The sequence below is a fragment of the Aquarana catesbeiana genome, linkage group LG11, assembly GCF_042186555.1.
Source record: "Aquarana catesbeiana isolate 2022-GZ linkage group LG11, ASM4218655v1, whole genome shotgun sequence".
NCBI lineage: Eukaryota > Metazoa > Chordata > Amphibia > Anura > Ranidae > Aquarana > Aquarana catesbeiana.
The window spans coordinates 153,200,676-153,216,664 of NC_133334.1; the positions used below are offsets into that span (position 1 = coordinate 153,200,676).

The 15,989-nt window shown below is 40.7% G+C and overlaps 1 protein-coding gene across 1 annotated transcript in view; it reads left to right on the forward strand.

Annotated features, from left to right (window-relative positions):
• FTO (FTO alpha-ketoglutarate dependent dioxygenase) overlaps positions 1–15,989 on the forward strand; it is an 802,194-nt gene that overhangs the window by 385,354 nt on the left and 400,851 nt on the right. Inside the window, exon 8 of the mRNA XM_073605012.1 lies at positions 8,580–8,704. Within this exon, the coding sequence (XP_073461113.1) occupies positions 8,580–8,704 (125 nt within the window). The remainder of the gene's footprint in view (positions 1–8,579; positions 8,705–15,989) is intronic.

A 15,989-nucleotide genomic window follows, 5' to 3' on the forward strand; every position in this document is an offset into this window, starting at 1 on the left:
GCAGAAGTAGCGCCTCTTTCAGGACAGAATGGGGACAGGGGTAGAGGCTTCTCCCACCCAAATCTCTTTGAAGCCTCCAGTCTCAAGACCCTAATTTAGGAACGAGAAAACAAAAAAATGTTTTCTTCATCCAGAAAAACAATTCTGGAGCCCCTCATATATGTGAGACCCCTGTGTAATGAATCCCACTAGTCCAGTAGCAGGGTACAAGATCAGTCCAAGAGTCAGGCAAAAAACATGGTCAAAACAGTCCAGGGTCAGTTCCAGATCAGGCAGCGGTATGTACAGAAGCGGTAGGCAGAAGCGTTGGTCGAATGACAGTCCAGGGTCAGTTCCAGATCAGGCAGAGGTATGTACAAAAGCGGTAGGCAGAAGCGTGGTTGAATAACAAGCCAGGGTCAGTTCAGCAGACTCGCCGTCTCCCCTCTTCTCAACTTCATATTGACGAGCCTTTGAGGAAAGCCCTTCCTGTTCTTTCTCACGGTGCCACATGCTGGCGTCTTCTTTCGGTGTAGGTTGTGGAACAGGGGCAGACTTGTGTAGAAGTTGTCTACATACAGGCGGTAGCCTTTCTCCAGTAGTGGGTATATGAGGTCCCAAACAACTTTCCCGCTGGATCCTATGTAGTCCAGGCAATTAGGGGGATACAGCTGGGTGTCCTTCCCATCGTACACTATGAAGGAATATGTGTACCCTGTGGCTCGGTCACATAATTTGTACACTTTTACCCCATAGCATGTCCTTTTCATGGGGATGAATTGCTTGATTCCCAGCCTGCCGCTAAATTTTACAAGTGACTCATCCACACATATGTGTTAGTCCGGGGTAAACAACTGGGGGAATTTTGCAGAAAAATCATTTAAAAGTGGCCAAATTTTGTAAAGCTTATCATAATTTGGGGCATTTCGGCAGGGCACTGGGTATTGTCATTAAAATGTAGGAACCTCATAATCATGAGATATCTTGTTCTGGGCATTACTGCAGAGAAGATCGGCGTGGGGTGGGTTGACCAATTGGAATGTAACCCATTTGTCCCATACAGACTGTGAGGCCCGAAAAAATCTTAAACTCCTCCACTGTTAGGTCTCTCCACTCATAGGGATGGGAATAATAGGATGTTGGGTTACTTGCTATAAATTGTTGTGCATACAGGTTGCACTGGGCCACAGTTGATGCTAACATGTCTCTGTAAAAATTAAATTAAAAATGATTGGGGAAAAATTATCTGTGTCCACCTGGACTCCTGGCTGGGCAGTGAAAGGGGGAATGTTAGCTTCTCCTGAATTAGGCGGAAGCCACAAGGGGTTCTGAAGGGCATAGGGAAGGCTGGCATGGGTTCTAACCCTTTGGGGCTGAGGTGACACCCCACTGGTACTTGGCCTTTCTTGCCGAGGTACTGCGTTGCTGGTGGATGGCACTGCGGCTGGTGAATGCCACTGCCTCCTCAACAAAACGCCTTTGTTTTGTGGGCAGATTGTCTTTCTCCTCTGAGTCTGTCAGTGTTCCACTGCTTTGGACTGGCTCACAATTTACATTAGATTTAGAATCAGAGGTTAGAGGGATCTTAAGTAGAGAGCTCCCCGTTGTTCTTGTCAGCCACACTAAGAATTTGGTACCTCCTCGGCGGAAAAGGATTTTTTGGAGATTATTGTTGTTGGTGGTGATGAGACTGTGCAGGTGTGTGCTGATAAGCCTGCACTGATGGGCATCGATGAAGAGGCACTGATGAGCCTGCACAGATGTGTGCTAAGCCTGAACTGATGGGCACTAATGAGGCAGCACTGATGAGCCTGCACAGATGTGTGCTGATAAGCCTGCACTGATGAGCACTGATGAGGCGGCACGGATGAGCCTGCACAGATGTGTGCTAATAAGCCTGCACTGATGAGGCGGCACAGATGTGTGCTAATAAGCCTGCACTGATCGGCACAGATGTGCACTGATGAGGCGGCACAGATGGGCACTGGTTGATGGCACAGATGTGCGCTCATGGGGGGGCACAGATGGGCACTGATGAGGCGGCACAGATGTGCAGTGATGAGGTGGCACAGAGGGGCACTGATTGATGGCACAGATGTGCACTAATGAGGCGGCACCGATGGGCTACTAATTGATGGCACAGATGTGTGCTGATGAGGCGGCACAGATGGACACTGATGGCACAGATGTGCACTGATTGATGGCACAGATGTGCACTGATGACACAGATGGAAACTGATGGCACAGATGGGCACTGTAAAATTGACCCTCATGGGCCCTGTGGCACTTATTGGCACTGTGACACTGGCACTTTTTGTGGAATGTATGTAATAGTTTATATTATAAATCACTCACTCTGCAGCAGAGAAGCTCTCCCTCCTCACACACGGTCTCTGTGTGAGGAGGGAGAGCTGTCAATGAGAGATGATCTCATGTTTACATTTGATATCACCTCTCAGTGGACACGCTGATCATGTGGTAAATGGCCACTGTGATTGGCTATTTACCACGATCTGTGATTGGCTGTGTCCAAGGGACACGATCATCACAAATTTTCCCCAAATGCGCTCAGGCGTGCAGGGAGCCTGCAAAATGGGAGGACATCATATGATGGCATCCCGGCAATGTAGGTCCGCGCTGTAGCCGTCATTCAGCTATATCGTGGACAGGAGGAGGTTAAGTAGAATGCCAGGCAGTGTTTCCCATCAAATTATATCCATGCAAGATTAATTGTTGGAAACTCACCACTGATTTAAACATAACATGGATGGAACAGGTGGTTATCTTTGCTTCATCAAAATGTATTTTACTGTCTGATATAACAGTGACACGTTCTCTTTAATGAGACATTAGGGGCCTATTAGACCCCTAATATCTCCCTATGCACTGCACTGAAACTAATCAAACACAGATTGTGCTTGATTAGCTCCTTTCCTGGCCATAGCAGGTAATGACAGCTCTAAAACCAGAAATGATAAAATGTTCCACAAGAAAGGCCAACAGTTGGCCGAAGAAATGTACACACACTCTCAGATGATATAGCAGCCCAGGAGTGTGTTTAATCACTTCAATACAGGGCACGTTCCCCCCTTCCTGCCCAGGCCATGTGATTGGACACAGCTGATCACATGGTAAAGAGCCTATGTCATAGACTCCTTACCAAGATCGGAGATGTGGTGTGTCAGACTGACACACCACACCACTGATCGCCGTGCTGTGCCCACCCCCCCGCGGCTTATCCTGCTGGACATCATATGATGTCTAGTCAGGATAATGAAACCACTGGCCTCTCCTTCATGACGAGTGCCCCCACAGCAAGTAGCTTGCTATGGTGGCACCCGGGCTGAGCTGAAGATCTGTGTATCCATTCAGACATGGAGCTCTGGCCCAGCCCCACCCCCTTTATCTCCTCACTGGCTGACTGACTTTGATTGACAGCCGCAGGAGCCAATGGTGCCATGCTGCTGTCTCAGTCAATGAGGAGGGAGAGTCCTGGGCAGCCGACATAATCCTTCAACATCGCTGGATAGATGGGTTCAGGTAAGTATTAGGTGGGGCTGAGGGGGGCTGCTGCATGCAGAAGGCTTTTTTTTATCTTAATGTATCCTGTGATTATTATAAGATTAAAAACCTGCTTTACAATCGCTGTACAAAGGACACTGCGGTGTGGAATATAAAGAAACTCTGGGGGCTTTAGCCATTGGATAAAGGAAAGTTTGAATCTGGGAGGGGGGTGGGTTGGTCAGGGAAGGAAGGCATAAAGAATAAGTGCAATTTATTTGAAAGTGCATACATCTTCTAATTTGGATATACTTTAAAGGAATCCAGTACAACATAACTATAAGGTATTAGTAAAAACAAGAAAAAAATATCAGACGTAATGGCAGACTCTGATCCTAGCACTCAAAATGGAAAAGAAACAAATTTGTGTACTTCTAGCCACTATTATAAAATCAAACAATCATGTAAAAAAAATATACTCTCTTAGGAGAAGAAAGTATTAACAGCGCTTAGTGTGAATACGGTCATTCATCCATATGATTCCTCATATAGTGCTAAGATCATCTATTAAACTCAAACCATATTTGACACTGAAACTCTTAGTGCAAAGGTGTTCCTCAAATATTGGGTTCAGTTTTGGTATAAAACAAACATATAACATCAGATGCAAAAACTATAAAGTCATGTAAAAACGTTCCTTAAAAGTTCAATAATGATATTGATCCAAAGAAATATTAAAAGGAAAAAGTTCAAAAAGCCAAAAATACTAGGTTTATTGCCTAGTATTATAGAGTGGACAGAGAGCGATCCACTGGGGATGGATGCTTCCTGCTACCCTCAGAGGGGCGGGATTGAATCCGATGATGCTCGTGATGACAGTGTCGAGGAAGCCCGCCTCCCATGCTATTTAAACGTAGAGTCGTGTTGCGTGGCCACGCCCTCTGAAGACAGAATTATGAAACGCGTCAGGGCGTGACCACGCGACCTACCAGTTCCACACAGACAGCGTCATCCCGGGACTCATCGCGGTGGGCGGGACGTTCGGAACTCCGACCAGCGGTGAGCCGACACTGATTCTGTGACAGGCTGTTTTTAAATCATTGATCTTGTAAGCATAACTTGTATTAGGGGGGATGGTGTTGTTCAAATAAACAGTTTAACACTATGGAAAGCCTCCCCTTGTATTCCTACATGATACACCCACGGCATTGAAATGCTCCAACAATGGAGGACTGAGACATACAGTATATCGGCTGAGGAGCAGATTAATGCGGAGAACAATATCACAGGCCTATCTGACTCTTGGTAAGCACATATTCAAAAGGGGGTGATCACGTGGTGATTCGGTGAAGGTATAGCATCCCACGGATAGTGCACTACGTTTGGATTAGAAGCCCTTTCCCTTAACCGCTGCCATTTGCATGCATGGAATTGAGTACAGAAGGACTTGCTAGAATATATTTGTTATGCTTCACATATAGTTCATTTTTGGCTTTTTGAACTTTTTCCTTTTAATATTTCTTTGGATCAATATCATTATTGAACTTTTAAGGAACGTTTTTACATGACTTTATAGTTTTTGCTTCTGATGTTATATGTTTGTTTTATACCAAAACTGAACCCAATATTTGAGGAACACCTTTGCACTAAGAGTTTCAGTGTCAAATATGGTTTGAGTTTAATAGATGATCTTAGCACTATATGAGGAATCATATGGATGAATGACCGTATTCACACTAAGCGCTGTTAATACTTTCTTCTCCTAAGAGAGTATATTTTTTATAAGGTATTAGTGATGATTGAAGCCTCATACTTCTTACAGATGTTTGTTTTCTTTATGTTTCTTTTTGTTTTCTTTGTGAATCCATAGACTCAGAAAATGCTTAGATGTGCTTTGTACACAAATATGTAATTGTTGAGAGGTCTAACTATTCGGAGCATGGTTTTCTTTTTTGTTTTTGTTTTACTTTATAAAAAATGGTTTCCAAGAGTCATTTTGATAAAACAGTGAATACAACATTCAGCATACATTGACCACATTTTTTATTGGTAAATCTTTAAACCTAACCTTTCAACTTAACCTAAAGCTGGTAATTCAAGTGGGCACTTTCCAAATGATTTAGTGAAGGTTCAATGAAAGTTTAATGAAGATGGCAATGATTGTAAAATAAACAATCGATAGTAACCCATTTTGTGTAGTTTTTGTGATGTATGTGATTTTAAGATGATCGGTTTTGTTTTGTGTTTGTTTACATTTTAAATAGTGGCAGATATGTTTTTGATCATTACTGTCCTGTACTCTAAAAGATGATAATGTTAATATTTATCCTAACATTATCATGAAGAGAACTAAATTATCATGCCAACAAAACAAATCATCAGGAGATCATTGTTTTTACAATTACTTTTTTAAAGATTGTAACATTTTTATAGTGTGTATGTGTACAATATATATAATACACACACAATATATATGTGTCCATTGTTAGGGAGTCTGTGCCTGGGAAACAGGCATCCCTGGATTTGTCCGTGAGACCCAGACATCATAGAGTAAACAATTTATTGAGCAGGATCCAACTCAAGTCATACTACAAAAGAGCTAACCCAAATTCAAGAATTGTCATTTAAAAATGCGAGAAAATCCATGTTGCTGTGTACACCGCAGCTGATTCAATTTGCATGGACTTTTGCACAGTGTGACTTGATTCAGCGGGTCCCTTCTGCAATATTTACACTATGCTGTCCGGCTCCCGAGGACGATTCTGGGGATAACTCGCACACCAAGTGTAATCTGCGAATTACTTGTTCCTGAACTAAACCCTGATTTCTGTGCATTATTTATTCCTGAACTCCGAGCTCTCTATGTTGTTTCAGTTGGGCACAGATGGATCAAAATGTGTCTGGTTCTTCAGGAACTAGCCAAATTTGATCCATGTTTAACCATCCTTGTTTGACAACAGTTGTTAGATCAACTTCTGTTGAATTGAATGTTGGAAAACCATTTGGCTGCAGCCACTGATCAGTGTATTCTGACAGCAGAGAGTCCCGCTGTCAGAATACAGTGTCTCAGTGCGAGGAATTCCTCCATCCACCTCACTTGTATGGATGTAAAATTCTGTCTGCTTTCTTTTTGTTCAGCCCTCTGGCTGAATGAAAAAGAGCAACGCATCTTTGGCCAACTTTAATCCTGATCTCCAAACTTTGTGTTTTTACTTTATCCTGATCCCTTGAACTCTGTGTTACATATTCTGACCCCTGAAATCAGGGTAAGTAACCCTGACCCCTTAGTGCTCTAGGTAACTTAATCCTGAACTATGTGTTAGTTATCCCTGACCCTGAACTCTGTTACCTAATCCTCACCCCTGGACTCTCCTTACCCCTTAACACTCTTCATTACTTTATCCTGACCCCGATCTCTGTGTGTTACTTAGTCCTGAACTCTGGGTTACTTAATTCTGACCCAAGAACTCTGCATATCTTTATCTGGACCTTTGCACCTTTGCACTCTGGGTGTTACTTAATTCTGAACTCTATGCTTTACACTGTCTTGACCCAGAGCAGCATAGGCTTTTTAAGTTGTTATTTATTGATAACTCTTTTTAATCCCCACCCACTGTTCCAGCAATTTGCAAAACCTACAGTTTGCTTTGTGGCTTCATTTCCTTTCTCAGAGTGCCCAAGGTTTTTTGTCTTTACACCTTGAATTGCCTGCTTCATGTTCCAAAAGTCTGTGACTAATTGTTTCAGGGAGTGTTAGAAATGGGGGCATGATTGTGTGATGTGACTACAAATTAGGGTTTTGTTTTGTGGGCATGGTTCACACGTCTGAACGGTGTTTGTAAACATTTTTTGACATCAGTTGTAATAGCTGCTGTACTCACAGTTAACACAGTTGGCAACGAATGTGCACTTCAGGGACATTTTTTGGGTGTGTGTGGCACTCCCAAGGTCCATGACTAATTGTAGTGGATTATATCTTTTACTGACTTTAACCCATTCATCATCTTGAATCCTATTGTAGTTATGGAGGACCTATGTTTTATATTTAAATAGCTGGAGCAAATTCTACGTTATCTGTTTCATAAAATGCTATACTTTTGTTTTACATGACACACATAATGACATTTTAGTACATATTATCCATATTCAGGTCATCTTTTCTCATACTGATTAGTTTGTTAACAGTGCAATAATATTACCGTATATACTCGAGTATAAGCCGAGTTTTTCAGCCCTTTTTTTCATGCTGAAAATGCCCCTGCTCAGCTTATACTCGAGTGAGTGTCCACACTTACTGTGCTCTTGTTACTCTGAGGCCGCTCCGGTATGTGTGGTGTTCTCCAGTCTCTCCGGGGCCGCTCCGGCGTGCGGGTGTTCTCCAGTCTCTCCAGGGCCGCTTTGTGCTGTTACCGCGATCGCCTCAGATTCTGTATTGCGTGACGATCCACCTCTAGAGGTCTAACAGCGGCCTGCATTGTTTACGAGTCGCTGCCATTTTGTTGTAGCTGTGGCTCAGACCTGGCAGTTTCTGTGACTGTGGAGTCCCTTGGTGCAGGCGCAGAATGGTCAATTTATCAGAGCAGCTCTCTGGTTATGACAACAATGTTAGTAAACTAAGATAGTGGATACGAGAAGCTGGCAGAGCAGATTTCTGTATTATCTCACAACTTGGGATGTATGCCTATGCTTTACATAAAAGGAATGCTTACCATAAATAACATTCAGCAATTTCAATACACACAAAAGAAAAGTGACCCTTCATTGGTGTAATTGGGAGGAATAGTACCCCATGGTTGTTAGTGATTTTTGGTGCCAGTGGAAAGAACAGTTACCCATCATTAGTATCAGTGGAAGGATTAGTGACCAATTTTTGAAATTTACCGTACCAGTAGCTGCTGCATTTCCCACCCTCGGCTTATACTCGAGTCAATACGTTTTTCAAGTTTTTTGTGGTAAAATTAGGTGCCTCGGCTTATATTCGGGTCGGCTTATACTTGAGTATATACGGTAATGAAAGTATATTTTTTTGTTGTGCCTATATTCCGGTGAAGTCTTAATTTTTTTTCTCCCTCTTTCCTTGTTGATTTATTGCTCTGCAGACAAGCCTTATGCTAAAAGAACTTCTAAAACCGACTTGGACGCAACAGGACAAGGGTAATATCGCAAAGTCAATCTTTCCATTACTTTCTGAAAGGCAGGACCTTCGACAAGAGTGGAGTGAAAGGTGAGAGATACAGTTTGATCAACTTTGCTTCTCAGTTTATTATACTGTAGTTACCTATCTGCAGTCTTCTGTATCACATGTAACTATTTAGATACAATAATGCTCGTTGTGGATTTCTCAGTAATAAAGTGCAAGGAGTAGCGATTCTGTGCAAAATGTAAGAACTCAGATTTCAGTGTACCTAAATGGAATAACTAAAAGCTGATTGGGTGTGCATTATTATTTTTTTGTGTTTCCTAATTTAAAGAGGAACTCCAGGAGTTAAGCACTTTAAAATGTGCTAGCCTATAAGGGGTTAAGTCCGGTAAGGCAAGTGCCACTTTATGGGCTTATCTGTTTTATTTACTGTTCACATTTTTACTGAGTGCTGGGAGTCTAGCTATCACTATGCTTTAGTGTTCGAACTCTGGACCTTCGGGCCTCCGATCCTGCAGCTGTTCTTCCCACCCCTCTACTTTTCTAGTTCAATCATGGAAGGCATTATGTGAACCTATTCACAAAATATAAAGTATTCTGTGAATGGAAATAGATAAGAATAGATTCTGGACAGCCGCACTCTTAAAAAATAGCTTTGTTTATTGGAAAAAATTCACATCAAATCGAAAATAACAGCAGAAAAAAAGAGCTGACGTTTCGCACTAACGTTAGTGCTTACTCATAGCTTCTGTGAATGGACAGAGGAAGGGAGGGACAGGCAGTGCAGCTGCTGTGTAGTAATGTGCTTTTCCCTGTCAGAGCATTGGGCGTATAGTAATAGCTGTACTCCCAAGGCGTGATAAATATGTCAATAATACAAAATAAAGAAGGTAGAACTCACCTTGTTGGACCCCTTTTAAACCAGTATTTTTTTTAAAGGGCTATAATTCCCAAAGTCCCACTTTATTTACTAAACATAGAAGTGTTAATTGCCATAATTCATTCACATAAATCATATACAGTCAGGTCCATAAATATTGGGACATCAACACAATTATAATCTTTTTGGATCTATACACCACCACAATGGATTTGAAATGAAACGAACAAGATGATAACTGCAGACTTTCAGCTTTAATTTGAGGGTATTTACATCCAAATCAGGTGAACGGTGTAGGAATTACAACAGTTTGTATATGTGCCTCTTATTTTTTAAGGGACCAAAAGTAATGGGACAATTGGCTGCTCAGCTGTTCCATGGCCAGGTGTGTGTTATTCCCTCATTATCCCATTTACAAGGAGCAGATAAAAGGTCCAGAATTTCAAGTGTGCTATTTGCATTTGGAATCTGTTGCTGTCAACTCTCAATATGAGATCCAAAGAGCTGTCACTATCAGTGAAGCAAGCCATCATTAGGCTGAAAAAAACAGGCTGAAAAAAACAAAACAAACCCATCAGAGAGATAGCAGAAACATTAGGTGTGGCCAAATCAACTGTTTGGAACATCCTTAAAAAGAAAGAACGCACTGGTGAGTTCAGCAACACCAAAAGACCTGGAAGACCACGGAAAACAACTGTGGTGGATGACCAAAGAATTCTTTCCCTGGTGAAGAAAACACCCTTCACGACAATTGACCAGATCAAGAACACTCTTCAGGAGGTAGGTGTATGTGTGTCAAAGTCAACAATCAAGAGAAGACTTCACCAGACTGAATACAGATGGTTCACCACAAGATGTAAACCATTGGTGAGCCTCAAAAACAGGAATGCCAGATTAGAGTTTGCCAAACAACATCTAAAAAAGCCTTCACAGTTCTGGAACAACATCCTGTGGACAGATGAGACCAAGATCAACTTGTACCAGAGTGATGGGAAAAGAGAAGAGTATGGAGAAGGAAAGGAACTGCTCATGATCTAAAGCATACCACCTCATCAGTGAAGCATGATGGTGGTATTGTCATGACGTGGGCATGTATGGTTGCCAATGGAACTGGTTCTCTTGTATCTTTTGATGATGTGACTGCTGACAAAAGCAGCAGGATGAATTCTGAAGTGTTTCGGGCAATATTATCTGCTCATATTCAGCAAAATGCTTCAGAACTCATTGGACGGCACTTCACAGTGCAGATGGACAATGACCCGAAGCATACTGCGAAAGCAACCAAAGAGTTTTTTAAGGGAAAGAAGTGGAATGTTATTCAATGGCCAAGTCAATCACCTGACCTGAATCCGCATGAAGCATGTATTTCACTTGCTGAAGACAAAACTGAAGGGAAAATGCCCCAAGAACAAGCAGGAACTGAAGACAGTTGCAGTAGAGGCCTGGTAGAACATCACCAGGGATGAAACCCAGCGTCTGATGATGTCTATGCATTCCAGACTTCAGGCTGTAATTGACTGCAAAGGATTTGCAACCAAGTATTAAAAAGTGAAAGTTTGATGGATGATTGTTAATCTGTCCCATTACTTTTGGTCCCTTAAAAAGTGGGAGGCACATATACAAACTGTTGTAATTCCTACATCGTTCACCTGATTTGGATGTAAATACCTTCAAATTAAAGCTGAAAGCCTGCCATTAAAGCACATCTTGTTTCATTTCAAATCCATTGTGGTGGTGTATAAAGCCAAAAAGATTAGAATTGTGTCAATGTCCCAATATTTATGGACCTGACTGTATATATAAATTTATTTTTATATATATATAATATAGTATTTTTTTTTTAGTACCTTATTCCTGCAGCACTGTTGTGTGGTCACATGATCTTTCCCTGTTCTTTGGCATCTGCAGGGAGAGATCTTGGGATTTGGGATGGGGTTCTATTACTGTGCTGATGTATGCTCTCTAAAGTGTGAGTCTGTGTCTCCTCAGTCCTGATTGGTGATGTGCCGGTCACATGACTAAAAAAAAAAAAGAAAACGGTTTCAGAGGAGCAATTCAAATTAGACATTAATATGGTATAGGCAGTCGAGGATGATTGACACTAGCTTTAATTCTATTCAGACAGCATTTGCATCCAAGGTTATTTTGTTTTCTCTAATCGACATTAGCAATTACATTTGACATATTTAATACTGTTTTATATTAAAAGTAAGTGTTTTTGACACAAGACACAAAGACACAAGTCCATCTAGTTCATCCAATAAAAGCAGAAGAAAATCATACAATTCTATGCCCACAGTTGATCCAGAGGAAGACAAAAAAACCTCAGCAAAGCGTGATCCAATTTGCTCTAGCAGGGGAAAAAAACCTTTTCCTGAGAGGCAATGGTGAATTAATAGTGAATTTAATCAATAAACATACTATATCCTGCCCGCATAGTGTTTAGCAGTAGGGGGACATGGAGGGGGAGTGTCATTTACAATTGTGTATATGCCCACATGTGTGACTCTACAGTCATGTGGACTTCACAGATATGAAAAATGAGAAAACGAAGAGCTTAGAAGGGAAATGAAACAGAGCATGCTCCATAGAGGACACCAGCTGGTCTACACAATCTCAGGCTGCAGTGGGGACACAGAGAAGATTGTAGGGAGAACTGAAGGCAGGATCAGTCAGGATATTTCACTCTACACAAAACAGATGCTTTAGTGGCTTTGTGAGTTTGAACACTGTTATATAGCATGTAATGAGCAGGAGCTCTAGGAGAACATTACAAGTAGGCAGAAAAACACAATAAGAAACAATTTATTGAAAAATAGATTGTGTGGTCATCAGGCAATGGCTGTGTATGGATTATCTTTGGAGAATAAGAATGGTGTTTAGTGTCAATTTAAATTTAAAAAGGAGAGAATAGAAGTGTTGTTAATAGTGTTTTCTTTCATGTATGCCCAGCCAATTAAACATATCATGGTAAGCAATAGTAGCACCTTCTTAATTGTTTGGGATTATGTTCTGACTCCTTGAGGTATATTGGATGTTATATCATTTTGTTTGGTATTCAACATTATTTTTATACTTAAAAAAAAAAATCCTAAATCATTTTCTGTCTTTGGTGAACATACAGGCATACCCCACTTTTAAGTACGCAATGGGGTTTATTTACTAAAGCTGGAAAGTGCAAAATCAGGCTCACTTCTGCATAGAAACTAATGAGCTTCCAGATTTTATTACAGAAGCTTAATTGAACAATCTGGGTTTAGAAGCTCATTGGTTTCTATGCAGACGTGAGCCTGATTTTGCACTTTCCGGCTTTAGTAAATAAACCCCATTGTGTACTTAAAAGTGGGGTATGCCTGTATTGCTCTCCAATGGCACTGAGGATTTAATGTAATTAATAATCATTGTATTTATTTCAGTGCAATGAATTTGCAAGGGCTTTTATGGGTTGTTCACAAATTTCCTAATTTTAGATATTAGATATTGGCTTATGTACAGTTTTATTTTTGCAATGCGGAAAAAATGTGGGTTGTGTTTTTTCTGTTGGTATATTGAAAAATACAGTGCCTTAAAAAAGTATTCATACCCTTTGAGATTTTCCACATTTTGTCATGTTATAACCAAAAATGTAAATCTATTTTATTGGTATTTTATGTGATAGACCGACACAAAGTGGCACATAATTGTGAAGTGGAAGGAATATAAAAAATGTTTTTTATTTTTTTTTTTTACAAATATGTGAAAAGCGTGGCATACATTTGTTTTCAGCCCCCTTTACTCTGATACCCCTAACTAAAATCTAGTGTAACCAATTGCCTTCAGAAGTCCTCTAATTAGTAAATGGAGTCCACCTGTGTGTAATTTAATTTCAGTATAAATACAGCTCTTCTGTGAAGCCCTTTAGAGGTTTGTTAGAGAACCTTAGTGAACAAACAGCATCATGAAGGCCAAGAAACACACTAGGCAGGTCAGGGATAAAGTTGTGGAGAAGTTTAAAGCAGGGTTAAGTTATAAAAAAAATATCCCAAGCTTTGAACATCTCAAGGAGCACTGTTCAATCCATCATCCGAAAATGCGGAGTATGGCACAACTAGAAACCTACCAAGACATGGCCATCCACCTAAACTGACAGGCCGGGCAAGGAGAGTATTAATCAGAGAGGAGCCAAGAGGCCTATGATAACTCTGGAGGAGCTGAGAGAGAGAGATTCACAGCTCAGGTGTGAGATTCTGTCCATAGGACAAGTATTAGTCCTGCACTCCACAAATCTGGCCTTTATGGAAGAGTGGCAACAAGCCATTGTTAAAAGAAAAACGACAAGAGAAGTCCCATTTTCAGTTTGCGAGAAACCATGTGGGGGACACAGCAAGCATGTGGCAGAAGGTGCTCTGGTCAGATGAAACCAAAATTGAACTTTTTGGCCTAAAAGCAAATTGCTATGTGTGGCGGAAAATTAACACTGCACATCACCCTGAACACACTATTCCCACCTTGAAACATGGTGGTGCCAGCAGCATCATGTTGTGGAATGCTTTTCTTCAGCATTGACAGGGAAGCTGGTCAGGGTTGATGGAAAGATGGATGGAGACAAATACAGGGTAATTTTAGAAGAAAAACCAGTTAGAGTCTGCAAAAGACTTGAGACTGGGGCGGAGGTTCACCTTCCAGCAGGACAAGGACCCTAAACATACAGCCAGCTCTACAATGGAATGGTTTAGATGAAAGCATATTCATGTGTTAGAATGGCCCAGTCAAAGTACAGACCTAAATCCAATTGAGAATCTGTGGCAACACTTGAAAATTGCTGTTCAGACTCTCGCCATCCAATCTGACAGAGATTGAGCTATTTTGCAAAGAAGAATGGGCTGAAATGTCACTCTCTAGATGTGCAAAGCTGGTAGAGATATACTCCAAAAGACTTGCTGCTGTAATTGCAGCGATAGGTGGTTCTACAAAGTGTTGACTCGGTGGCTGAATACAAATGCACGCTACACTTTTCACATATTTATTTGTAAAAAAAAATTAAACCATTTATAATTTTCCTTCCACTTCACAATTATGTGCCACTTTTTTTTATCACATAAAATCCCAATAAAATGCATTTATGTTTTTGGTTGTAACGTGACAAATTGTTTAAAATTTCAAGTGGTATGAGTACTTTTTTCAAGGCACTGTATGTGATAAGAAAACATTACCTACACTATTACCAAAAAACACTGGTGTGCATTCGCAGATACTCTTTTATACACAAGTGTTGTGAAGAGCGGTTTGTTTAAAAATGATTATTATGCATGTCCCTTTTCTTCTTCCCAACTCCCTAACCTTCCTATCTCTGTGATATAATAATTCTGATATGTGGTTTTCACTGAAGATGACCTCTAACTTTGTATTATTTCATCCTATGCTGACTTGTAATTGCTTAAGTTGTATGAGGCTTATTTTAAAAGGACTTTGCCTTGGTTTGCGATAACAAGGAAAGTAAATAGCTGTGTGTGCATATAAATCTAGCAAAACAGATAACAAGACATTTCTATTAAAAGAAAATAAAAAGTTTAAAGAAGTTACAATGACCTTTTAGTACCTGTTAATTTTTTTTGTGCTGCCAGCCCTTAACACTGTCAGTATCTTGAATGCAATTTGCTCACTGTGGTGTAAGATGATTGTAGCTGTATTGAATGCACTTGTAACAATGCATTTGAGTATTTTAAATATTTCTACTTGTTTTATTTTGTACCCTGAAGACTAGATCAGACCACCATTTGATGCTACATTTATTTGTCTTGGTAGTTTCAGCCCTGCCTGACATTTTGTATGCAGCTGTCAACACAATACATATTCCACCATCTAACATCAATTCATGTTAATATGACATTGACATAGTTGCAGATTTGACTTGGGGCTCATCCTTGGGGGGTGAAAAAAATAAGTGGTTGAGCTACACCCACCTTTTTAAGCTACAAAGTCAGGTAGCTGGGTGGAGCTACTTCTGACGCCATCACGTCACACATGATCCCGGAAGTGCGGGTGTTTTGATTGTTTTCTGGCAAGCAAATTTTAACAAGGCTCTTTATTGTTTCACTGATTGTAAGTAGGTTTTTGACTTTCTTAATAAAACAGTCCATACTGTATTACACTATTGGAGCCCCTTCTTTTTCCATATCGTATTTGGCAAAGACTGACTCAGACATCTCTATGGGAGTTTTGGTACTCTTGGATGCACTCCCACAGTATTAGCACACTTCAGTGATCCACAGAAGGCCTCAACACTTATATTACCCTGCAGAGGTTGGCCTGCAAGCGTGTTTGGCCATTCTAGAGATATATGGTCCATCCTCTCTCGTAAACGTCCCTATTAACAAGGTGATAGATGTTACAAGAGGACCTTTTTAATTTCTGGTAGTGGAATCTTGATGAAGTATTCTTTCCTTTCTATATGCCACATGAAGCTAACTTTTTTATTTTTTCATTATTTTTTCAGATCTGAATTTTATG